This window comes from Protopterus annectens, chromosome 7.part0 (genome assembly GCF_019279795.1).
Source record: "Protopterus annectens isolate FY-2018-M chromosome 7.part0, PAN1.0, whole genome shotgun sequence".
Lineage (NCBI taxonomy): Eukaryota > Metazoa > Chordata > Ceratodontiformes > Protopteridae > Protopterus > Protopterus annectens.
Window position 1 is genome coordinate 373985583 of NC_056739.1, and position 26955 is coordinate 374012537.

At 42.6% G+C, this 26955-nt stretch overlaps 1 protein-coding gene across 1 annotated transcript in view; it reads left to right on the forward strand.

Annotated features, from left to right (window-relative positions):
* The window catches only part of LOC122806472 (rho-related GTP-binding protein RhoA-D), a 434939-nt gene that overhangs the window by 116415 nt on the left and 291569 nt on the right, over window positions 1-26955 (forward strand). The window contains exon 3 of the mRNA XM_044076938.1: window positions 912-1032. Coding sequence (XP_043932873.1) covers window positions 912-1032 — 121 coding nt within the window. The remainder of the gene's footprint in view (window positions 1-911; window positions 1033-26955) is intronic.

A 26955-nucleotide genomic window follows, 5' to 3' on the forward strand; every position in this document is an offset into this window, starting at 1 on the left:
CAGTGAGAATAAACGGCGAGATTTAACAACTTCACATAAAGAAGTTATGTACTTACCATAACATTCCATGTGAGTTGTTTATCTCGCCTTTATTCTCACGTCCCTCCCTCCTGCCCCCTCCTGGCTGACAGTTGACTTAGAGGCTGGTACCATACTGGTTATTCAATACTTCTTCTTCCCCTTTGGGGAAGTGCTTCCTTGTAGAAAAATAAATAAATAAAAGGTTATATATACTCGCAACAAACAAGATCTGAGGTAATTCCAGCAGTGCATTGTGGGATAAGGGGCTTTGTCTCGAGCTACTGGCAAACCTTGAGCTTTGCTGTCGGCCGTGTCTGAGCAGAGGATCGGCTCTGAACCCATCAGTGAGAATAAAGGCGAGAGAAACAACTCTCATGGAATGTTGTGTTAAGTACATAACTTCTTTTTAGGTGGCAAAAAGATTCAAGTCAAAAGACGTCTTGGTCATTACATTTGAGGAATGCATTACAATTAATTATATAAATGTATTTTTAAATACAAAAAATAACCTGCTATAACTTGTACTAATTCAGTACAAACTTGCAAATCAAATCTTGGTTCTAATTGTAAATAGTATGGTGTTCTTGATTCACTTTTCGGATATTTTTCTTGTTTTATGTATTCAGCATTATTAGTTAAGGGCTCAGTTAATTAATCAATGGGGCAGTGAAAGTTGACACACACTGGCTAGGTTTATAAATGCCCTCTGGCAGATAGCCTAGTACCTACCTATGAACCTATAAATATTAAAACATATATTTAAAAACGACTTCTGTTTAGTATAATAGTTTCCTCCTCAGTTGAATGCTGCATTTTAAAAGTAGCATTACTTAACTGAACACTTATCTACACTTTGCAATTTAAATATAATCTTGATTTGCTTATTAAAGGTGGAGTTGGCTCTTTGGGACACAGCAGGTCAGGAAGATTATGACAGACTCAGACCACTGTCCTATCCGGACACAGATGTCATCCTCATGTGTTTCTCGATCGATAGTCCAGACAGCTTAGGTAAGAGGATTTGCAAGTAGTTTGTTTTCCTGGTTAATTCATCATGATACATTGCTAGATTTTTATTTCATTTATGGTAAATTACAGTACAAATTGAAAGTGCAAATACAGTTTTATATGTAGTATAGTTACTGTGTTTAATCTGTTTGCTAATGATCAACTAAATCATTTTGCCTTGTACAATGTCAGTGATGTCAAACACTGAATTTTTCCTGCCCTATACTTTTCGTTAAGTTAGCATAGAAAAGTTGACATATATATATATATATATATATATATATAAGTAAACATGACCTTTGCTCTGTATAGAGGAGACCTTGGATTCTGAAGTTTAAAAGTTTGAAATTAGCCCTTTATTCTTACAGTAAGACAAAATGAGCAAATTCTTGGGGGGAGGGGTTACTCAGCAGTTAAAATAATATTAATAGCAGTTGGATTTTGATTTATTGTACAGGCTTGGAAGGAGCTTCTTTTGTTACGAGTTTAATGACCAATTGTCATGAAATGATGCAAGAAGAAAACATTTCTTAACTTTAATTTAATTTATAAAGAACAATGGAGTCATTACCAATAAATGTCTAAAAGACAAATTTACAATACAGAATTTTAAGTTAATCAGGACGACTAAGTTTGTTGTTTTAACACAGGCTTCAGGTTTGTATACCTTGTGTGCATTATGTTTGGTATTTGTGGTCAGAAGTACAGACTGATGCCCTGTACATAATTCTGCACAAAGACAGACTGTTAGCTGTTTTAGTAGTCGGCATTCTGCTTCTGGACAAGGGTATTAAATCAGTAACTAGTTTTTTGATATTGTTACCCCATAGCATTTTATGAACATGTACAGTAGTATGGTGTTCTAACTCAGTAACTTTTGAGTGGTGGTAACTTTTAGGTAAGAATCATTTACAAGTGAACTTGCTTGCTGGAGTATTTTTAAGGGTAAGGTTTTAATAGGTTACACAACACCCTTCACTATGGAGCTGTGAAGTTGAATAACTTGGGACTTGCAGTTTCTTATTAATGAAAAGATTCCACTTTGCATGTTTTCTAAGAAGAAAATGTTTGATTAGTCTGAAGCCTAGCATTTGCTATCCATCATAGCTTTCACCATTTTTGTTTCTGCATTTGATCTAGCTGATGGCTGCCTTTCAGCATCCTGTTGGCTATTTCTTCCCCTGTAGAGGGGCAAGAGCCTAGCCCATTCCTTCGTCAAAGTGAGAACCTATAGCTATTTGTTGAGCCAGCCTGCCAGTAATGTGGGTCCCCCACTCCTGCCTTTAGTCCCTCCAAACAAAAGTTTGGTGGCTTATGCTTGAGCTGCTGCCAAGGGGGTCACAAACCACCTCCACACTTTCTGCTTAACTGCATCATGAATTGCAGTGATCCAATAGCTGCTACCAGCAATCCCGCAACACCTCTGTTGGGGTTGGTGGTGCAACAGGCCACCTCATGGTGGGGTAGGTTGGTACTGGCTGCTCACTCTCATCCCTCCTACTTCAGGCCTTCCACTATCCAAGCATGTAGTCAAAGACTTCATCCCCGAGGACTGAAGCAAACTGCTAAGCACATTAAGTCCCCCCCCACAACCACTTACTCATTCATTCATTCTGGCCATCCCAGTGCCCCTCTCTGTTGTATCTACCAGACATCTCTGAGTGAGCTGGGGCAGGCATGGATCTTAAATGGCAACCTGGGGGGGGGGGCTGCTGGCAACTGCATTTGTTGCTTAGGGGGGCTGCTGGCAACTGCATTTGTTGCTTAGGGGGACATATGACCTCTCCTTGTTTTGTAGCTTACACCCCTGAAGTAATTGAAAACGTCCGAATGCTACTTCTTCAGTGGACCACGCCTAATCTCAGGGAGAGTATTTGAATGTCCTGCCCTGTAGATGGGCCACACCCATCCCTCCCTGCCAGCACCTCAGACATTTGAGCCACTAACTGAAACCTACACTACTATCTTAAGTCTTGTGAATGAGATGCAGGGTTCTTCACATCCAGTTGTGTACTGTGGTAAAAAAGGTAGAAGCAGTCATTAAAAGAAAATGAATGCAAATTGCTGACACTATTCCTGAACTGATGGACAGCATGAAAAAATATATTGAACTCCGTGAGTTTTGCTTAATCAGCCTAGGTACTGAAACTACTGCAGTTCCTTAATCAGCCTAGGTACTGAAACTACTGCAGTTCCTTATTTGTCCTATTTGTCTTGTGACTTGCCGTTGTGCACTGTGCCATATGTGCCCATGATCCCTTGAATTAATTCTTTGAGATTTCCCTCTACTGCAGTCCATTCCATGTTGTCATTCCTGCTGTAGCTTAGCACTGAGTGCTCAGTTTTCAAGCTCAACTCCAAGATAAAATTTGTCCCCTACTGCATCCCCACAACCCCCTTATATAATCCAACTGTATGGTTGCTCACATCGATAGATAAGTCAGCCTGTCAACCCATCCTTGATAGTTGCTGTTCTGCCCAGTTCTAGAGGCTCCCTTATTTTCTCCCTTCCTGTCATCCTCCACTAGCTATGAAGGAAGATTGCCAGTGTTCTTCAGATCCCAATGGGTGAAACTGACCATAGACCTGTGAAAAAGTTAATAAATCCACAAACTGCAGTGACTGAGAAATCTCAAAGAACATTAAGCAAAACCACTTCACAGAGAACTGTTTAAATAACTTCTAATGATATTTGATATATGTGGTTTTTCCATTATGAAAAATCATTACAAGACAAAAAAAAACTGAAATGGAATGGTTGTATAAGAAAATTGAATATATTAATAAAATTAATATATATTAATAAAAGAATTAATGACTTTTTACAGTTAACGAAAGACAAAAGAAAACATTGATGTGAAATGTGTACAATGGAAAAGTAGGAAAATAGGTAGAGACATCTTAGAATATAAAGAAAATAGAAGCTACCAAAAACCTAGGCAGATGGATAATTTAGTGGAATGGACAGTTCAGCGATACAGGTCTGTCTAATGAGTATGGTAATAGGGAGGAATGGTTTGGTAATGAAGAGTATGCATCAGGAGAGGACAGACAAGGCAATAATATGGTAGAAGGTAATTTTAATTTAAACTTGAAGGACCCACAGTATTTATGGTACCACAAGAAGCTACCAGTACCACTGGAAAAGATATTTCACAATCAGGTTATGTTTATTCTTTCCAGAATTTCAATATTTTTAACTACAGTAATGATGAATTGAATGAAAATTATTTTGACCTATTTATGAAAGGGCTGAAGTTTGTGCCTAATAGAAAATGTGACATTAGTAAGCTCTTGATTTGAAACTGTTTTGTTAGAAAGACAAATCTTGAGTTAATATTTGGCAGCGATGAGACAGACAAAATAGATGATAAAAGTTCATAGGTTCATAGGTTCATAGGTTCATACTAGGCTATCTGCCCGAGGGCATTTATAAGCCTAGCCCATTGTTTTGTGGCTTACGCCACCCCTTTAGTATGGGGAACTATACCCATTATTTTGCTGTGCCTCTGTCGAGCAGTGACACTGAGGTAATTCCTGGGGTATATCTGCGATCTCCCATCCATTGGTCAAGATTTCTCTTGAACAAGGCCAGCAGTGCTCTGCCTCACATGTGCCGGGATTTTGTTCCACAGCATAGGGAGTCTTTGGGTGATGAATCTATCCCTCCAGCACGTCCTATTAATAGCCGTGTCGAGGTTTAAGTCTCCGCCCTTGTGGCTCTGATGGATCTAGATTTTTGAGGTGAAGCATATTCATCAAATCTGGGTTTGACATGGCCTTGTATGTTAGGCAAGGTCACCTCTGAGCAAGCGGTGGCGACTGAATAGAGCTGGAGTTCTTTCAGTCGGGCAGCATAGGACAGATTTTGAGACCCTTTATCCTTTTGGTGAGGAACTTTTGTGGCCTCTCCAGCTGCTGCAAGTGTCGGGTCAGATACATTCCGAATGGGGCATTGTACTCAATCATTGGTCTGATGAGTGATGAGTAAAGGAGACTATGACCTCCCTTGATCTAGATGAGAATCCCTTCATGATAAGGTGGGCAATGTAGAAGGACTTCCTAACTACTTTAGCTACATGGGTGTCGAATGACAGACTACTATCAACCTGGGTCCCCAGGTCCCTGATAACTTCTTCTGTGCTCAGTGGATTGCCACCTATTTGGTAGCTAGGGTAACCTTGTTTTCCCGAAGAGGTATGACTATGCATTTTTTGACATTTAACTTTAGGCCGTGGCTCTGGCACCAGTTATCCGTTACTGTGAGACCCTTCTGAAGGATATCTGTGTCAGATGTGTTTTCTACTATGGCGCCCAGTTTGCAGTCATCTGCAAACTTTGTCAGCCATAACCCTCCTGTGTTTGCTTGTGCTTGAAAAGTAGATGCCAAACAAGAGTGGGCCCAGGACTGAGCCCTGTGGGACACCACTTGTGACAGGCTTTGAGTCTGACATGGCGCCAGCAACTCTGACCCTGTGGGTTCTGTCACTCAGCCAGTTTGCAACCCATCTTGTGATGTATGGGTTAACATTTAAGCTGATGAGTTTTTCAATGATACCCGAGTGGGGTATTGTATCGAAGGCCTTAGCCAGATCGAGGTAGGCTGTATGGACTGCCTTTCCCTCATCAATGGCTTTGGTGACTGTTTGAAAAAAGTCAACCAAGTTTAAAAGGCATGATCTGCCTTTGACAAAGCCAAACTGGGTTGGATCCAAAGTCTGCAAATTCCTATGTCTTTATTTATGAGGTCCATTATGATCCTCTCCATGGCTTTGCAGATAAGGCTTGTCAAGCTAATGGGCGGTAATTTCCAGGGTCTGTGGAGGCACCGCCTTTGTGAAGTGGGACCACAGTTGCAGTCGCCACTCCTGAGTGCGTATCCAGAGGTAAGACTTTGATTAAACAGCTGCCCTAGCTGTGGGTTTAATTCCTCATTGAGTTAAGTGGAGCACACAGCCGGGGACACCATCGGGTCCCATGGATGCTGTGTTTTTTGCTTTGGAGAGCAGTTCTCACTTGGGCGCTGGAGATGTTTGGGGGGCTGCACTCATTTGGTATAGATATCTCTCCTTTTGGGGAGGGAGGAAGTTTGCACTGAACCTGTCAGCCAGTATGTTGGCAATGTCTGTAGGATCAGTAATCTTCACATCATTTTGAACTAGTTCTGAGCATATCTGGGAGTTTCCTCGTAGGTTTCTAACATAGCTAAAGAAGGCCTTATGATTGTCTTTTGAGTCTTTAGCTATTTTTCTCTCAATTTGCTTTGGATGATTTTATGAGAGCTCTTAGTTTTTACTTATAGTGATCAAGGGTGTCTTACCTTTTAAGGATTTTGCTCTATCTTGTAGTAGCTTCCTCCTTTTGTTGTAGAGTTTGTTTATGGCTGGGGTCCACCAGACTGGGCGCTTGACTTTGGAACAAAGAGTCTTTGTTTTGCTTGGGATTGCCTTATCCATACAGTCCTGCAGGTGCTGGTAGAAGGCGTTTGTAAGTGATTCAGCGGCTTGAGTATTGTTTTCCACCGGCTCGGGGGCCTGAAAGGAGACCACACTAGTCTTTAGAAGTGTGAAGTCGGCTTTTGAGAAGTTCTTTACTGTGGTCTTTTTTATTTCAGGTGGGGGTGGGATGAGGACCTCCAGCGAGATTAGTTTGTGATCTGATCTCACCAGTGAGGGTATACTTCGGTGTTGAACATTGTGCTCCCATGTTCGTGATGATGAGATCAAGTATGTTATCTCCTCTTGTGGGGATGGTGACTAGTTGTTCCATGGCATTTGAGTTTATGAATTCCAGGAACTTTTGGGCTAGGGTGTTTGGGCTTGAGTAGTGTTCCCAGTCTATATTAGGGTAATTGAAGTCACCTAGTATGATGGTGTTTGGTGATACATTTATCCCTCTAGTGTTTTCAGGGAGACCATGTGAGTTTCCTGAGTTTGTGAGGTGGCCTGTAACATGCTACAATTTGCAGAGCAGTCTTGCCTATGGTTAATTGCACCTGGATGGTCTCCGATGCATCGTGCGTTGCCACCAGTCTTGAGGTGTGGGTGTCCTTGATGAATATGGATGCCCCCCCTCCTTTCTTGGTATTGTCCGGATTTTGGGGCGGGCATGATATGAGGTAAACCTGATAGCTGGGGTGCTCTCAGGAGCCTTGAACCAGGTTTCTGTCACAGCACAGACATCGATGTTCTCCATACTGAGAAGGGCCTCAGTCGTGCATTTTGAGATTTAGACTTCTGGCATTGAGCAGCGTACCCTTAGTTTTTTCCTTTTTTTTGTGTTCTAGGGTGGTAGGTTTAGAATTTGAGCCTTGCCTAAAAGGCACTATGGGGTGGCAAGAGCCTTTGCCAATATCCGGAATCCCAGGGGTGACAGGTGCAAGCCGTCCCTTAAACAGCGTGGCTTGTTCAGCATGTCATCCCAGGCAGACAGATACTGGATCCCCTTTGAATGACACCAGTGTTTAAGCCAATTGTTAAAGCTGATCATCTTATCTCTGTATTGTGGCATCATTCTTGGTGAAGGTAGGATACTGCTCAAGGTCAGGTCATACCTGCCTGGGCTACATAATCAGAGAGCTCCTCAATGTCTCTTTTCATGTAGTCCAAGGAGTCGTCTCAGGTCGTTTACACCAGGCGTGGACAATGACTGAGTCATATTTGTACCTGCTGTTGAGAGACCTGAGTGCTTGCGTTATGTGGCGGATTCTAGCGCCCGACAGGCAGCTTACTGTGACCTTCTCCTTACTCAGTCTGGTGAGGCGGGACATCAGTGTGTCTGACTATGGAGTCACCAATGACTAGTGTGTCTGGCATTGTGTTTGGCCTTAAGGGCTGTGACTGTTTGACACTCTGAAATTAGCCCTTTATTCTTACAGTAAGACAAAATGAGCAAATTCTTGGGGGGAGGGGATACTCAGCAGTTAAAATTATATTAATAGCAGTTGGATTTTGATTTATTGTACAGGCTTGGAAGGAGCTTCTTTTGTTACGAGTTTAATGACCAATTGTCATGAAATGATGCAAGAAGAAAACATTTCTTAACTTTAATTTAATTTATAAAGAACAATGGAGTCATTACCAATAAATGTCTAAAAGACAAATTTACAATACAGAATTTTAAGTTAATCAGGACGACTAAGTTTGTTGTTTTAACACAGGCTTCAGGTTTGTATACCTTGTGTGCATTATGTTTGGTATTTGTGGTCAGAAGTACAGACTGATGCCCTGTACATAATTCTGCACAAAGACAGACTGTTAGCTGTTTTAGTAGTCGGCATTCTGCTTCTGGACAAGGGTATTAAATCCGTAACTAGTTTTTTGATATTGTTACCCCATAGCATTTTATGAACATGTACAGTAGTATGGTGTTCTAACTCAGTAACTTTTGAGTGGTGGTAACTTTTAGGTAAGAATCATTTACAAGTGAACTTGCTTGCTGGAGTATTTTTAAGGGTAAGGTTTTAATAGGTTACACAACGCCCTTCACTATGGAGCTGTGAAGTTGAATAACTTGGGACTTGCAGTTTCTTACTAATGAAAAGATTCCACTTTGCATGTTTTCTAAGAAGAAAATGTTTGATTAGTCTGAAGCCTAGCATTTGCTATCCATCATAGCTTTCACCATTTTTGTTTCTGCATTTGATCTAGCTGATGGCTGCCTTTCAGCATCCTGTTGGCTATTTCTTCCCCTGTAGAGGGGCAAGAGCCTAGCCCATTCCTTCGTCAAAGTGAGAACCTATGACTATTTGTTGAGCCAGCCTGCCAGTAATGTGGGTCCCCCACTCCTGCCTTTAGTCCCTCCAAACAAAAGTTTGGTGGCTTATGCTTGAGCTACTGCCAAGGGGGTCACAAACCACCTCCACACTTTCTGCTTAACTGCATCATGAATTGCAGTGATCCAATAGCTGCTACCAGCAATCCCGCAACACCTCTGTTGGGGTTGGTGGTGCAGCAGGCCACACCATGGTGGGGTAGGTTGGTACTGGCTGCTCACTCTCATCCCTCCTACTTCAGGCCTTCCACTATCCAAGCATGTAGTCAAAGACTTCATCCCCGAGGACTGAAGCAAACTGCTAAGCACATTAAGTCCCCCCCCACAACCACTTACTCATTCATTCATTCTGGCCATCCCAGTGCCCCTCTCTGTTGTATCTACCAGACATCTCTGAGTGAGCTGGGGCAGGCATGGATCTTAAATGGCAACCTGGGGGGGGGGGCTGCTGGCAACTGCATTTGTTGCTTAGGGGGGGCTGCTGGCAACTGCATTTGTTGCTTAGGGGGACATATGACCTCTCCTTGTTTTGTAGCTTACACCCTGAAGTAATTGAAAACGTCCGAATGCTACTTCCTCAGTGGACCACGCCTAATCTCAGGGAGAGTATTTGAATGTCCTGCCCTGTAGATGGGCCACACCCATCCCTCCCTGCCAGCACCTCAGACATCTGAGCCACTAACTGAAACCTACACTACTATCTTAAGTCTTGTGAATGAGATGCAGGGTTCTTCACATCCAGTTGTGTACTGTGGTAAAAAAGGTAGAAGCAGTCATTAAAAGAAAATGAATGCAAATTGCTGACACTATTCCTGAACTGATGGACAGCATGAAAAAATATATTGAACTCCGTGAGTTTTGCTTAATCAGCCTAGGTACTGAAACTACTGCAGTTCCTTAATCAGCCTAGGTACTGAAACTACTGCAGTTCCTTATTTGTCCTATTTGTCTTGTGACTTGCCGTTGTGCACTGTGCCATATGTGCCCATGATCCCTTGAATTAATTCTTTGAGATTTCCCTCTACTGCAGTCCATTCCATGTTGTCATTCCTGCTGTAGCTTAGCACTGAGTGCTCAGTTTTCAAGCTCAACTCCAAGATAAAATTTGTCCCCTACTGCACCCCCACAACCCCCTTATATAATCCAACTGTATGGTTGCTCACATCGATAGATAAGTCAGCCTGTCAACCCATCCTTGATAGTTGCTGTTCTGCCCAGTTCTAGAGGCGCCCTTATTTTCTCCCTTCCTGTCATCCTCCACTAGCTATGAAGGAAGATTGCAAGTGTTCTTCAGATCCCAATGGGTGAAACTGACCATAGACCTGTGAAAAAGTTAATAAATCCACAAACTGCAGTGACCGAGAAATCTCAAAGAACATTAAGCAAAACCACTTCACAGAGAACTGTTTAAATAACTTCTAATGATATTTGATATATGTGGTTTTTCCATTATGAAAAATCATTACAAGACAAAAAAAAAAACTGAAATGGAATGGTTGTATAAGAAAATTGAATATATTAATAAAATTAATATATATTAATAAAAGAATGAATGACTTTTTACAGTTAACGAAAGACAAAAGAAAACATTGATGTGAAATGTGTACAATGGAAAAGTAGGAAAATAGGTAGAGACATCTTAGAATATAAAGAAAATAGAAGCTACCAAAAACCTAGGCAGATGGATAATTTAGTGGAATGGACAGTTCAGCGATACAGGTCTGTCTAATGAGTATGGTAATAGGGAGAAATGGTTTGGTAATGAAGAGTATGCATCAGGAGAGGACAGACAAGGCAATAATATGGTAGAAGGTAATTTTAATTTAAACTTGAAGGACCCACAGTATTTATGGTACCACAAGAAGCTACCAGTACCACTGGAAAAGATATTTCACAATCAGGTTATGTTTATTCTTTCCAGAATTTCAATATTTTTAACTACAGTAATGATGAATTGAATGAAAATTATTTTGACTTATTTATGAAAGGGCTGAAGTTTGTGCCTAATAGAAAATGTGACATTAGTAAGCTCTTGATTTGAAACTGTTTTGTTAGAAAGACAAATCTTGAGTTAATATTTGGCAGCGATGAGACAGACAAAATAGATGATAAAAGTATTGGAAAGAAAAGCTTATTTAACCCTCCGCTACATCCTCGACTAAGAAACTTTGAAAATGTAGTAGAGAGAGAATTGTGGGAAGTTTTAAATTGAACAAAGGTATATTCTAACTTTCCATATAATGAGAAACAATTGTTGGAACTAAGTAAGAATAATTTGAGTCATGAGGCCAGATAAGGGAAGGGGCATGGTCATCATGGACAATATGGTGTGTATGGCCAAAATGGAAGAAGTTCTGGGTGATTATAGATGAATGTGAAAGGGTATCTATCAATGAAATTGAATGAATCAATGAAAAGCCTGTCTAGCCTGGTCTGCAAGGCTATGGAGCGCATCATCATGGAATTCATTAACAGAGACATTGGGAACCTTCAAACATTGGACCCTACCTAGTTTGGCTTGAAGGGCAGATCATGCCTCCTAAAGCTGGTGGACTTCTTTGAGACAGTTACCAAGGCTTTATACGAGGGAAAGGAGGTCCACACAGCCTACCAAAGGCTTTCAACACCATTCCCCATTCTGGTATTATAGAAAAGCTCACCAGCCTGAACATAAAACCCCTACATCATGAGATGGGTTGCCAGTTGGCTCACGGATAGAACCCACACCATGACAGTTGCAGGCTCTAGGTCCAACTCTAAACCAGTTACAAGTGGCATCCCTCAGGGCTCAGTCCTGGGACCCCTCCTGTTCGGTATATACTTCTCAGAGGTACAGGAAAGCACAGGAGGACTATGGCTGACCAAGGTTTCAAAAGACTGTAAACTGGGGACCATAACTGACTCCTCCAGCTGATACAGACATCCTCCAGAAGGGTCACACTGAGACTGATATCTGGTGTCAAAATCATGGCCTCAAGCTAAATGCCAAAAAGTGCATAGTCATCCCCTTTGGAAAAAACAAAGTACGCGCGAACTGCCACATATGTGGTAGTCCCCTAAATACAGAAAATGTAATAAGGGATCTGGGGAACCAAGTAGATAGTAATCTCTCCTTTGATAATCGTATTGCCAAGGTGGTTAGAAAATCCTTCTGTGTGGCCCACCTAATCACAAAAGGTTCGCATCAGAACCATCCTAGAGTAAAACGCCCCATTTGGGATGTACCTTACAAGACACCTGCAACAGCTGGAAAGACCACAGAAGTACCTCACCAAGAGGATTACTGGCCTCAAACAGATGTCCTATGCAGCCCGACTGAAGAAACTCCAGCTGTACTCTGTTGCATACTGCTTACTCGGAGGTGATCTCTGCCTGACATACAAGGCCACGTCCAACCCAGAACTGATGGACATGCCCCACATAAAAAAAAAAAAAATTCCTGAGAGCCGCATGCTCTAGGGACCTAAACCTCACTACAGCGATAAATGGGACATGCTGAAGGGATAGATTCCTGTCCCAGAGACTCCCCATTCCAATCTACATTAGGCAGAGCCCCTCACTAACACGAGAACCTTGACGAGTGGATGGGAAACAGAAAATTTACCCCGGGGATCACTGCAGTGGCTCTGCTGGACAGAGGCACAGGGAAGTAATCTAAGGGGGTGGCGAAAGCAAACACGTTCTGGCTAGGATTATAGATGCACTCGGGCTGGTGAGCATGTCTATAATACCAGAATGGGGAATAGTGTTGAAAGACTTTGCGAGATCTAGGTAGGCTGTGTGGACCTCCTTTCCCTCATCAAAGCCTTGGTAACAGTCTCAAAGTCATCCACCAGGTTTAGGAGGCATGATCTGCCCTTAAAGCCAAACTGGGTAGGTAGGGTCCAGTGTTTGGAGGTTCCCAATGTCTCTGTTAACGAGTTCCATGATGATGCACTCTGTAGCTTTGCAGACCAGGCTAGTCGGGCTTCTAGGGCAATAGTTCTCGGGGTCCGTTGTGGCTCCACCTTTGTGGAGTGGGATAACTGTTGCTGTGCGCCACTCTGTGAGTACGTAGCCTGTAGAGTGGCGGAGTTTGAACAGTATGTATAGGTGAGGGGTTAGTTCATTTTGGAGCTCGTGTAAAATGCAGCCTGGGACACAGTCCGGTCCAATTGAAGCTGTGTTTGTGGCTTTGGATAGGGCTGTTTTTAACCTGTGTGTTAGTGATTTCCGGGGCTCTACCTTCTCCTGGTATTGTTATGGGCCCTTTAGGGGGTGAAGTATGCACTACACCTGTCTGCCAGAATGTTGGCAGTTTCAGTCGGTTCAGTGTATTTTGTGCCATTCTGTACTAACTCAGGACAGATCTGAGAGTTTCCACTTTGGTTCTAGACATAGCTAAAGAACGCTTTGTGGTTATCTTTGGAGTCCTTGGCAATTTTTCTTTCGAAGTTAGCCTTGGATGATTTTATGAGGGATCGTAGTTTCTTGCTGATACTGATCAGGGATGTCTTTCCTTCTTGGGATTTTACTCTCTCCTGTACTAGTTTCCTCCTCCTTTTGTATAGCTTGTTTATGGCAGGGGTCCACCAGACTGGTTTCCTTTTCTTGGAGGAGTGAGTCTTGGTTTTGCTAGGGATAGCACGATCCATGGATGGGATTTTGAGAAACAGTGGTACATCTGAACTTTCCTTTACTGGATATGGTTGTTTAGAAATGCCCAGATTTAAGTCCGACATCAATTTCATGTCCCCCCCCCCCAAAAGTAGTACAACCATAAATATTTTTGAAAATTTAGCATGTACAAAAGTGGAAAATGCTTACTTCCATTTTGTTAGGAGTTTTGAATCGTGCAACTTAACTAAGGAAGAACGGATGGTTTTACAAGAACTTCAGTGTAATTTGAATGAGGTAGTATATAAAACAGTTGATAAGGGAGGTAATTGGGTTGTTATGAATGTATTGCAATATGATGAAATGGTTTCAAACATAATTTTAGAAGAGGGATATGATGTTGAATTACAACACAACCCATTACATAGATTGAAAACTGAGTTACAAGATATTTTGGAACGTGGGGAAAGGTTTTTTTTTTTTGAAACTTAGTGATGTACAAAAATTGATGGTTAAAACACCTAGACATCCATTCATGTACGCAATTCCTAAAGTTCATAAAAGCATGTCAGATCCTCCCGGAAGACCTATTATTTCGGGGGTGGGGGGGTTCTTTTCTTGCAAATGTTAATACATTTTTGGACTTTCATTTTAAAAAACAGTTTGTTACGATTCCATCACATGTTAAGAAATACCCAACAAGTTTGTCAGGAATTGTTAAATTTGAAATGGGAAGATGAATTGTTCTGGGCAACAGTAGATGTTAATGCATTATATTCTAACATCAATACTAGATGGGGCATGGAAGCAATGGCCAAAAAACTAGGTGAAGGGCCACGTTCTACATTTCTTCTGTACTTGCTTGAGTACTGTCTTACACATAATTATTTCACATGGAAAAAGAAATTCTTCCTGCAAACTAGGGGGGTACAGCGATGGGGACAGCTTTTGCCCCTTTGTATGCCATTGTTTATATGGGAGAATTTGAAAATCAGTTTGTTACGACAGGATTACTTTCTCAAACAGGCAAATTTTTGAACTTTATGGGAATTTACTAACTCACATGAGTTGAAATTTACTTTGGAAATCGGTGGGGATAGCACTTCACTTTTGGATGTCACTTTTTATGTTGTTGAAACAAAAAAGGTACAATACAAGCCTTACAGGAAGCCCACTGCAGTCAACAATTTTTTTTACACGCAACCAGTATGCATCCTTCTCATTTAATTAGTTCACTGTCTTATGGTGAATTTAAGAGAATTGTAACTAATACTTCTGAATTAAATTTAAAAGAATTTGAAGAGACATTCACCAGGTTAAGGAATAGAGGTTATAATAAACATATTGTTAAAGGCTAGAAACGCAAGTCATGCGTACTGGTGGTATGAGTCCGGAATGAATGTTATTCACATGGCAGAGGAATTGGAAACCTTGAGCAGCATGAAAGGATGGCTGAAGGGTTATCTCTTTGTTACTATTTTCGCCTATTTGGAGAATATAGTTAGGCAAGCGTGGGAAATAGTGATTCACAATACTTCCATTGGATGTTTGTTCCCAAAACGCAACTTTTTCCTATGGTAGATATTGTAATTTAAAAGAATTATTAAACAAAAAAGATTTAAAATCCAGATATTTTCATGCCCTGGGGAAGAGAGTAGGATCATATGGTTGCGGTAAATGTTCAGTTTGTCATAGGGTTAAAAACTTAGATGGTACTAAGATTATTGGCAAACTTTATAGGGCAAATGATTACTACAACTGTGACAGTTGTGGTGTGATTTATATCATAGGGTGTAATTGTGACCCCATTTTTTTGGTATATTGGTCAAACTACGAGGAAGGTTAAGGTGCGTATTATGGAAATCTAAGTGATGTGAGAAGGAAAAAAACTTGGTAAGTTCAGTGGCCATGCACTTCTTGTCAGAACATAAAGGGTTGGAAGATAGTTTATTTTTTAGTATTCTTGCACACCCCATTTCTTCCGGTGGTAATTTTAAACATCAGTTGAATAAACTGGAAAGTCGAATGATTAATTATCATACATTATATCCCCAAGGAATGAATTTAGAAAATAATCTTAATATTTAATATAGTTTAGTTGTTGTTGTCTTTCGGCTTTTCCCAGTTAGGGGTCGCCACAGCGGAACTCCGGTCCGCTAATGATTGGCAGTAGATTTTCACGAATGTCGAGGTGCCAGCTCGATGTTCAACCATGCCCATTTACGCATGTCTTTCAAAACGCCCACCCAACCGCGGGGTTGGACATGCCAGACTCCACACAGAAGGCACTCCCATAGTTTTACTTGTCATTAAAGGTCATAAAATAAAGTTTATTAAATTAAGTAAAAAATCAAGTACGTTTAATAATGTGTTAAGAATTTATATATTTTTTTTTTTGTGAGGTATGAAGTGCTGGGGTGCTCTCTGGAGCCTTAAACCAGGATGTTCATCGTGTTACCCTGCTGCAGTCATCACACTCGGGTTATCCTGCCGTCAGGCGGTCCCGCAGTCGGCCCGAATTCCAAAGTCTTGGTCCGGTGTCGGTTGCTGTCGCTTCTTCCCTGACGTCAGTGCGCCAGGGGTATTTAAGAGGCATCCGACGCCATTTTCTCCAGTCTTTCTTGCCACGTGGTGCCCGAAGCAGAAGCAGTTCGGCCGACACCTGAGATTTTCGATTTGAATTTCAGTCCGAAGTCTTCATTAAAGCCAAGTACCCCATTGGGGAACATTTTCTTGCTTCAGTCCGATGTCAGAAAAAGTTAACAATTGCATTTCTTGTTGGAAGCAAATACCTCATAAGGATTTCCATTTCTATTGTATTCCTTGTCTCGGCCCAGACCATGACGTCACAGGTTGTCGGTTTTGCGCTAGGTTTAATAAACAAACTATCAAACACCGTTTTGACTTCGCACGGCATTACTTTGGTAGGAAATTTAATATCATGCCGTCGGAGCAGCCGGCGACTGCCACTCCTAAAAAAACGCAAGGATAAGGACAGGCAGCCTAGGAATAAGCCAGACACCGAGGCCTCAGTTGGGCCTGTCACCGGTTCTCCGGTTTTCAGTGAGGTGCCTACACAGCCCCTGACGACTGCAGAACTGGAACCCCAGACAGCTGCTGACTCCCAAGCGGAGTCCACTAGGTTGACGCAGCCTTCTACCGACACCGGTGCAACGGAAACACCTTCGGTTGCAGAAGGTGTCTTCAAACAGACTACACTCACCATTAAATCTTATGCTAAACTTAAAACTCCTTTAAAACCAAAGAAAACTGTACATCAGGCTACAGTTCAAGGCCCCATGCCTAATAAACAGATGCTTAAGATGGCTGAAGATTTAATTACCCTTATCAGGGGTTCCCATCCCCCTCCTGATAAAAGACCAAGACAAGAGGAGGATTATGCATCCTCTGACCAGGTTTCTCTCTCCTCAGATTCTTCTGAGGAACAGGATTACACTTTTCCACCTTATGAGGATTCGGAGGCTGAAGATTCCATTCCCTCGGCTTCTCCCTTGAAGAGAAGACTACTCCTTTGGGGAAACTTTGCATACCATGAAGGAACATTTCCACTGGGAAGGCCAGGATTACTCAGATTCTAAGAAAAGGCTCAGAGAGTTCCTATTACTACCCCAGCACAGACCTCTTGCTATCCCTCCTGTTTTTAGATATTGTGGATGATGTTTACTTGGAGTCTAGTTTAAATCCAGACTCTCTACTTCCTGCTCCAGCCAAACCAGACCGATACTACAGAGTACCTGACTCGCACAAATTCCTTTATAAAAGCCCTGTAGCTGACCCTGAAACAATTTCCCAGGGTCCTAAGGGAGCAAAATCTTCTATGGCTAAAAATCTTGTGCCCTCTGAAAATTCCATTGCCCTAGATGGGGAAAGAAAATTTACACCTCAGCAACTCTGGCAATGAGAGCATTAAATTGCCAGTTTCACATGCTGAAATATCAACAATTCCTAATGTCCCCGTTAAAACAAAAAATGAGCACACATTCAGAACAGCCTGAATTCAAGGAAATGCAGGATCTGTTGCATGCAGCTGAACAGGTGGGCAAACGTACCTTGCAATGCGGATTTGATTCATTGGAAGCTTCCTGTAAAGCAGCTGTTACTGGCTCTGTCATACGTAGACATGCTTGGTTAAAAGAACAAACCCTCCCTGACCATGTTAAAGCAAAATTATTGGATGCACCTTTACAACAGGATGTATTATTTGGTGTCAAAGCAGAAGAGGTTTTAAAGAAAATGGAGGATAAGGCAAAGTCTATGCAAATGGTCAAGGATTTTTTGCAGGTACAACCCCCTCGTTTCAGCAGAAATTGGCCTACAAAAAACTGGTTCTTTCCGGCTTCAGACAGATCACAGAGGGGCAAATACAGACGCCCAAGGGGCAGAGGCCAGTCACAGGGCCCTTACAAAACTCGCCAGTGGGGTTCTGCTACCCAGAAAGGAGGAGAAGACAGGCCCCAGGCTAGCAGAAGACAAATACAATGACACTCTCCTCAAACTACCAAGCAAATCTCTCCTGGCAACTCCCTTGGGAGGAAAACTAGCATTTTTTTTCAGACAACTGGCACATCACAAAAGACAGATGGGTTCTAAACATGGTCTCCCAAGGATACAGATTCAACTTTCATACCTTACCAAGGATGAAAGGAATGCCAAACCTGCCACCAAATCAATGGGCAGAGGCACAAAAACAAATTACAGCTCTCATGAACATGAAAGCCATTCAACAGGTACCTGCACAAGAGCAAGGGCAAGGATTTTACTCAAGACTCTTCCTAGTCCCAAGAAAGGACAAAGCATGGAGACCCATTCTGGATCTTTCAATTCTGAACACTATCTGCAAGTACCCAAATTCAGGATGCTAACACTACAGCTTCTTCCCATGCTGGACTTGGTGGCTAGTCACTTTGGACCTCAAGGAGGCATACCTGCATGTCCCTATCAGACAAAATTGCAGAAGATACCTCCGCTTCATTGCAGGTTCAGTGCATTATCAATTCTCTGCACTGCCCTTTGGCTTATCGACTGCATCCAGGGTCTTCACAAAAATGCCTGGCACCAGTAATTGCATACTGCAGACAAAGAGGAATTCAAATATACCTATACCTGGACGACTGCCTTATTCAAGCAGAAAGCAAGGACATTCTTTTAAAGCATCTGGCATTTGTCAAACGCCTTCTAAGTTGCCTAGGGTACACAGTAAATGAAAAGAAATCAAAACTAGTACCCTCACAAAACATAATATTCCTGGGTGCCAGCTTGAATAAAACGGCCCAGATGGCTTTCCTCACGCCAGACAAGCAACGACAGCCGTTTCAATATTTCAAAATAATGGCAACAAAGACCCAACTCCCTGCAAGAAAAATTCTGCAGGCCTTGGGATTCATAGCATCTTGCATTCTTCTAATGCCATTTGCAAAACTGCATATGAGGAAATTACAATGGTACCTGAAAAGTGTATGGACTCGCCACAGCTTGGAAACAATGATACCACTCATTCCTTTCCTTCAACAGGAATTTCTATGGTGGGCACAGGTATGTCACCTCAACAAGGGTCAGCCTTTCACCTTACCCACAGCCAGGCAAACTATGACAACAGATGCATCGGACTATGCCTGGGGAGCACACATGGCAGGGACAGTGCATTCAGGGCAAATGGACTACAGATCAGAGACCCCTGCATATCAATCAAAAAGAAATGCTAGCAGTGCAGAATGCCCTAACAGCTTTCAAGGACCTTCTACACCCAGGACAACTACTAATAAAGACTGACAATACCACAGTTATGTGGTTCATAAGCAAGGGGGCACACATTCCTACCCTCTATGCAGGCAAGCAATGACCTTGTGGAACACTGCAGTCTCTTACCAGGTTCAATTACAAGCACGATTCCTGCCAGGAAAGAAAAACACATTGGCAGACTACCTAAGCAGAAACATCATGGATCCACACGAGTGGAAACTAGATCCACAAGTATTTGCAATGATAGCTCAAAAATGGGACGCCCAGACATGCATCTAGCCCCCACAATCACCAACTTCAAAAATTTTGCACAAGGATCTTCCATCCACTAGCTTGGAAAGTGGACGCCCCCTCATTCAGTTGGAAAACATTAACAGTTTATGCCTTCCCTCCACTGCCTCTTCTAGCAAAGGTACTGCTGAAAGTCAGATTAGAGAGGCCACAAATGATACTTGTTGCACCAGACTGGCCACGCCAACATTGGTATCCAATTTTAAGGAATATGGCCCACGGCCCACAATGGATTTTGCCACAAATTCCTCACCTGCTCACCCAGCGAGACCATCAGATTTTACACCGCCAGCTCAAGACTTTAAACCTGGCTGCATGGCAAATTACCTAAACAACCAACCAACACCTTTATCCAAAGCTGTTGTGGATGTCATTCTGTAGACCAGGAGGCCCAGCACCAGGAAAGCCTATTCAGACAAATGGAAAAGATTTTGCGCCTGGAACCAGGCTAAAGGCCTAAACCCCCTTGATCCAAACATCCCTCGGATTCTACAATATTTGACTGAGATGTTTCACAAAGGACTTTCCTTTTCATCTATTAAGATCTACGCCTCAGCAATTTCAGCGCATTACAGCACGGATCCTCCTTTATTTTCACATCCACTCCTAAGACAGTTCCACAGAGGGGCTAAGAACTTAAGACCATCAAGGAGAGCTCCAGCACCTACTTGGGATCTCAACTTTGTTCTGGAAAAGCTTACACTGCCGCCCGTTGAACCAGCTTTTTCAGCTTTAAAATTAAAATTTCTTTCATGGAAAACTGCTCTACTACTAGCAATAACCTCAGCTAGAAGAGTCTCAATAGCTACAGGCACTAATGGCAGTGGAACCTTTCATCATTTTTCATCAAGACAGAGTCTCTCTACGAACCAATCCTTCCTTTATGCCAAAGGTGGTATCCAGTGTGGCCCGAAACCAAACCATTCACTTGCCCACCTTCTTCCCAAATCCCCAGAACAAAGGAGAAAAACTCCTGCACTCCTTGGACATACACAGTCAATTACGTTACTACTTGGATAAAACTAAAGCTTTCAGAAAAACTGACAAGCTTTTTGTAGCCTATGCTACAGGATCACAAGGAAAAGCCATCTCAAAACAGACCATTTCAAAATGGATAGGACACTGCATACGTTTCTGCTTCACACATCATGGGAAACCAGTACCTGCTAACATTAGGTCCCGCTCCACCAGGGCTGCAGCTACATCAGCAGCCTTTCTTAGGGGAGTGCCAACCAAGGACATTCTGGAAGCTGCTACTTGGAGTTCAGTGTACACCTTCACCATACACTATCATTTACCTCTATACTCTAAGACTAGAGCTGGTTTTGCCACTGCAGTTTTGCAGGGCCTACTAGCTTCTTCTAACCCTGTTTGATTCCACCTCCCATCCTTAGCTTTGGGATTCAACCCGTGTGATGAATGCAGCAGGGTAACACGATGAACATAGTACAGTTTTGTACCTACCATAAATGTAGATGTTAGAGTGCTCACCCTGCTGCAGTCCAGGTTACCCTCCCTCCATCCCCTCTGTACTAGCTGAACTTATCTCTACCACTTCTTCCTATGCTACCTCTGTGGTGTATTTGCTTGTGCCTAAGGGTTTTGTTTGATTTTTATATAACCATATATATTTTGCCTACCTATTAGGGGCACCTGACGTCTGGGGTAAGAAAAACTGAAGAAAATGGCGTTGGATGCCTCTTAAATACCCCTGGCACACTGACATCAGGGACGAAGTGACAGCAACAGACGCCGGACCAAGACTTTGGATTTCGGGCCGACTGCAGGACCGCCTGACTGCAGGATAACCCAACTGCAGGACCGCCTGACTGCAGGATAACCCAAGTGTGACGACTACAGCAGGGTGAACACTTTAACATCTACATTTATGGTGGGTACAAAACTAATTTTCTGTTACTGCACAGATATCTATGTTCTCCATACTGAGGAGTGCCTCAAGTGCATGCATTTTGAGGTTTAGACTTCTGACGCTGAGTAGCATTACCCTCTGTTTTTGGTTATTGTGCTATTTACTGTGGTGGGTTTGTCTTTTGAGCCTTGCCTAAAAAAGGTACTATGGGGGCGGCAAAAGCCTTGGCCGGTATTTGAAAGCCTAAGGGTGACTGGTGCAAGCCATCTCTTGCGAAGCAACGTGGCTTATCAAGCATGTCATCCCAGGTGAACAGATACTAGATCCCCTTTGAATGACACCAGAAATTTAGTCAGTTGTTGAAATTGATATTTTTTTATTTATATTGTGGCATCATTTTTGGTAAGGGCAGGATGCAACTCGGGGTCAGGGTCATACCGGCCTGGGCTCCGTGATCAGAGAGCTCTTCCATGGCTCTTCATGTAGTCCAGGGCGGTATGTCCCAGGTCATTCACACCAACATGGACAATGACAGAGTCATATTTGTACTTGTTCTGGAGCGACCCGAGTGCTTGTATGTGGTGGATCCTGGCACTGACAGGCAGCTAACTGTAACCTTCTCCTTGTCCAGCCTAGTTAGTGGGACATCAGTGTGCCTGACTATAGAGTCGCATATTACTAGTGTGTTGGGTATGTTATTTTGCCTTAAGGGCTTGAATTGCGTGGCACACTGATTGTGAATTATGTTTCATGGTTTGTGATGGGGTGTGGAGGTTGCTTGGCTGTCTGCTTTGGAGGTCTCTGTTGATTTTGCAGATTTTTATTTAGAGCCTCAGAGTATGTTTTTGTGTATTTGTGCGTTATTTGCCGGTGTTGGTTTAGTAGGTCTATGTGAGACTGGTGGTGTATTGCAAGTATTTCCCTTCTCTTGACTGTCAGTTCCAGTCTTGGGTGGGTTTGTGATGGGGTGTGGAGGTTGCTTGGCTGTCTGCTTTGGAGGTCTCTGTTGATTTTGCAGATTTTTATTTAGAGCCTCAGAGTATGTTTTTGTGTATTTGTGCGTTATTTGCCGGTGTTGGTTTAGTAGGTCTATGTGAGACTGGTGGTGTGTTGCAAGTATTTCCCTTCTCTTGACTGTCAGTTCCAGTCTTGGGTGGGTGAGAGCTTTGCCTCCAGTTTGGCTGCATAATTGCATCTCTTGCATATGTTAGTGTTTGGTGGTAGGAGGAGAGGGTTGTCTGTGTGCATGAAGCAGTTGTAACATTGCCTCAAAATGCCCAGATTCACCAGCTGGACTGGAGAGTACACCTGAAACTGCCCTTTGGACATTCCTGAATAGGTAAATTGAGCCGTTTTACTGATTGGCTGGTAGGGACGAAATGAATAGAGAGCCTTGTTTTTCTGGACAGTATAAGAGGGGTCTAGTGCTAGGGTTAACTGGTGCTTGCTGTGAGTTTTGAGCAAGTGCTGGGCTGTGAAATGAATGGTTTGAGTGCTTAAGTTGAAAGTTTGTGTAGTTCCAAGGGAAAAATTGAAGTGTAGACTTCGTGGAGCCAAGAATAATTTGTCCCTAGCTAACCGGCGCTGCCTGCCGTGCAAAACCGTGCAAATGCGGTTTTGTAGCTGGGAAAGGAAAGACAGAGAAATTAGCCCAAAATGGCCAATAAACTACTAACTTCTGGGCTGAAACCACTCCTCCAGGGACAGATAGGCTGCTCAAAGCTCCCCCCTCTCACAGGTGAACAGAGAAACTTCCTTCTATCCAAGTAAGGTATGGGCAACACAGAAACTTGTAACACAGCCCTGAATTCAGCAATAACCTGAAAACTGGACTATACTAGTTCAGAAAGGCAGGCAACAATTTCTTTTTTTTTTTTAAGAAGATAAAGCAGATACAATAAAAAAAAAACACTTTAAATGCACAGAAATGGGTATCACACTTTAGTGTGTAGCCTGCAACAGTTAAACAGATTATTTAAACACAAAAATTACTTAGTTCAAGTGCAGGCAGCAAATCAGTACAATATGTAGCAGAAATTAGCTCAAATCACAAATGCTAAAAAAATCGGCGGTTTAGGCGGAATTAGCAAGAAAATGCAGAAAAATTATACTTGAGTCTCTCTCTTGTCTCTCTGCTGCTGTAGAACTCTGCAGGACACCTGGCAGGCACTTGCTGAGCTGAATACAAGCACAAAAAAGCACAAATGTGGTTTTTATAGTAGGGAAATGAAAGAGAGAGAAATTAGCCCAAAATGGCCAATAAACTACTAACTTCTAAGCTACAGCAAACGGTGCACAAATTTCAGAAATAAACAGTTCAAATAAGCAGGCACAATAAGCCTTTAACCAGAAATTCACAGATCAGAAGGGCAGAATCGAGCCTCTCCTCTCAAAAGAGTGCAGACCACAAACTTTCTTAATGTAAAATAACTGGTCTGAAGCCCAAGTGCTTAAACCAAAAGGCTTAGAATAACAGTTACAATTTAATCAAGCTACTACCAAGCAGTAATAACTGCAGCAGAATAATAAAACTGTACTTTTAAGAAGAAGCACAAGCAAAATAAGGTAATAAAGTGGGAAGAAACTCAATTACAGTAAAAGCAGATGAATTACCTGTGACATAGGCACATTTACTTTTATATAAAAGTAATCAAACTGCATAAACAAGTTAAAATTAACAAGCCTTATGCTTCACATAGCTGTATATCATATAACCTTAGCAACATTACATAAACTATTCAGTTCTGTTTTTTTATTAGACAAGAAACAGTCTTTCAAGTTTTACCTTCTGATACAGCTATGCTGTGGAGAGGTACGAGGAAAAAACTGTGTAATTTTGCCACTTTGGCCTTCAGGGCCATTTAATTATCAGATCCACAAGTATGACCTGGCTTTTCTCTCCCATGTGGGGATGGGGGATCTTGACTATGCAGACACTGACTTCTCTCCTTTCTCTCTGAGATCTGCCTTTCGAGTAACTTTCCATTTGGATATGTATCGAGGAGATGCTGTTGGTTGTGCCTTCAGGCCTTGCCTGAAGACATTAAGGTCCATTTATTAGATTCCTCTTAGCCAGAATATCTTTGGTACTGCTGCTGCAGAAGTGTTTAAAACCCTTCAAGATGGGGATAAAGTTATTTGGTTCAAGTCCTGTATCTTTGTTTTTCCTGTCCCCATGTTCCAGAGAAATTGTTCGTCTTAAGCCATCTTTTGTCCATAGGTAGCCTAAACAGACTGCTAGGACCAAACAAGTTCTTATGTAAAGTTTCCCAGATAAGCCCTTCAGAGTTCTAGTGGTCTAAAACCTATTTTTTCTGATCTGCCTCTGACATCCATCTTTCCCTTCCCCTCAGCCAGACTACTTTGTCCCTCAGGCTGATTCTTTTCCTGTTTGGAAGAGAGAACCCCAGATGCCTGGGTACTCACCATTATTCAGAATGGTTGTTTTATGGTTTGGAAGCCCCTTCCCCCATTACTTGGCCTTCCTTGGCTGCCTCCTTGCCAGCTCCCTCATTTTCCTTTGGTTCTGCAGGATCTGGTGAAATAGGGAACTATCCAGCCTGTCCTCCCTGACTCTGCAGAGAACAGGTTTTTACTCCTGAATGTTTCTGGCTCCAAAAAGGAGGTGATATGGAGGCCCGTTCTAGACCTGTCTCTTCTCAACACCTTTATCAAGGTTCCTTCTTTCAGGATGTTTTCTCTCCATACACTTTCCATCTGTTCCTCAAGCCTTTCTGGTATCCATGGATTTGAAGGACGCCTACTTCCTTATTCCTATTCACTCTCTCTTTAAAAGTTTTTACATTTCTGTTTCTTCTCATTATCAGCTCTGCTTTACCTTTTGATCTTTCTACAGCTCCAAGGGTCTTTACCAAATGCCTGTCCCAGTGGTAGCCTTTTGCAAACTTCAGGAAGTTCAGATATCCCCTTATTTGGATGAATTTTTTTTTTTTTTTTTAATTCAAGCCCCCTCTCCCCAGCTCTTCCTCAGCCCAGAACCTACACTTCATTATGCTTCTCCTGTGCAGTGTGGGGTTCACCATCAGTCTCACAAAGTGTCTGTTAGGACCATAGCTGACCCATCTCCTGCCTATCAAGGTCCTATGTGACTTATTTCCAGTCTCTTCTTCCTTTTTTGGGTCTTTCTGCAGGGGAATCTCTCTGACCCTGGGGTACATGGCATCCACCATTCCTATGGTTACCTTTGCCAAACTCCACATGAAAATTTCAGTGGTATCTCAAGACTGTTTGCCTATAGCACTGCTGCCCTCTGGAGTATCTGGTTCCTCTCTTGCCTCATCTCAAGCTCGAGCTTTGCTGGTGGATTCAGTAGATTTCCCCGAGTCCAGATCTGTTTTTTCAGGTTCCTCTGTCTGCTCGAGCTGTACATGGATGCAACCAATCATGGTTGGGGGGCATCCTGTAACTGCCTAAAAGTTCAGGTTCTTTGGTCCCATGAACAAATGTCAGACTATATCAATATCCAAGGAGATGAGGGCCCTACTTGTAGCTCTCTATGCTTTGCACGCTCTCTGGGTTCCAGGTCCTCAAATGTTTTTTACAGACAATGCGACAGTCATGACCATCAAGGGGGCACACAATCTTACTTTTCAGGCTGGCTCTTCAGACTTGGGATTTTGCTATCTACCCATCACTTAGTTTTTCAAATTGTGCTCTGAAGGAATGTAGACAATCTGGTGGCAGACTTCTTGCACAGGTCCAGGAAAAATCTTTAGGAATGGATGCTTCACAGGGAAATGTTTTTGAACATTGTACATATGTGGGGTAATCCTCCGGTAGACCTTTTTTGCTTCTCCTCTGAATAGACAACTTCATAGTTCTGTTCCACAGTGCCAAGTCATCTGGCTTGGGACTTGGACGCCATGCCTTTTTCTTGGAAGGGGGTGTTTCCATAGGTCTAGCCCCCTCTTCCTCTAGTACCAAAGATCATGCATACAATCACGTGGGATGCACACAATCTTGCTGCTGACTCATATTACAGGTTGCCTCACAGGATGGATCTTCTCACACAAGACATGGGCTCTTTCCCTCTCACTTGACACTTTAGGTAATCATTTTATATGTTCTTAGGTGTGTGCTAGGTTAATGGCCCTGGAGCCTTTATAAGCCTAGCCTGTAGGATTATCCTGGCATCGTGCCACCCAACTTTAGTTCCCAGTGCCTTGTCGAGTAGAGCCACTGGAGTCATCCCCAGGGTGAATTTTCTATTTCCCATCCACACATCAAGATTCCTCTCTGAGGGCCAGTGAGGTGCTCTGTTTGACATGTATGGGAAGTCTATTCCGTATTCCGTAGGATGGGCAGTCTCTGGGTTATGAACCTGTCCCTCCAGCACATTCTGTTGATTGATTGTGGTAATGTAGTTTGGAGGGATTGGGATTTCTTTAGATGCAGCATTTCTAACTGAGCCGGGTCAGACATAGCTTTGTAAGTCAAGCAGAGATGGCCTCTAAGTAGGCAATATGAGACCGAGAATAGTTGGGAGTTCTTTTGAGTCTGTCCATATAGGACAAGTGTTTAAGGCTTAGGATCCTCTTTGTGAGGTACTTTTGTGGCCTCTCCAGTTTTTGCAGGTGTTTAGTGAGGTACATGCCAAATGGGGCATTGTACTCTAT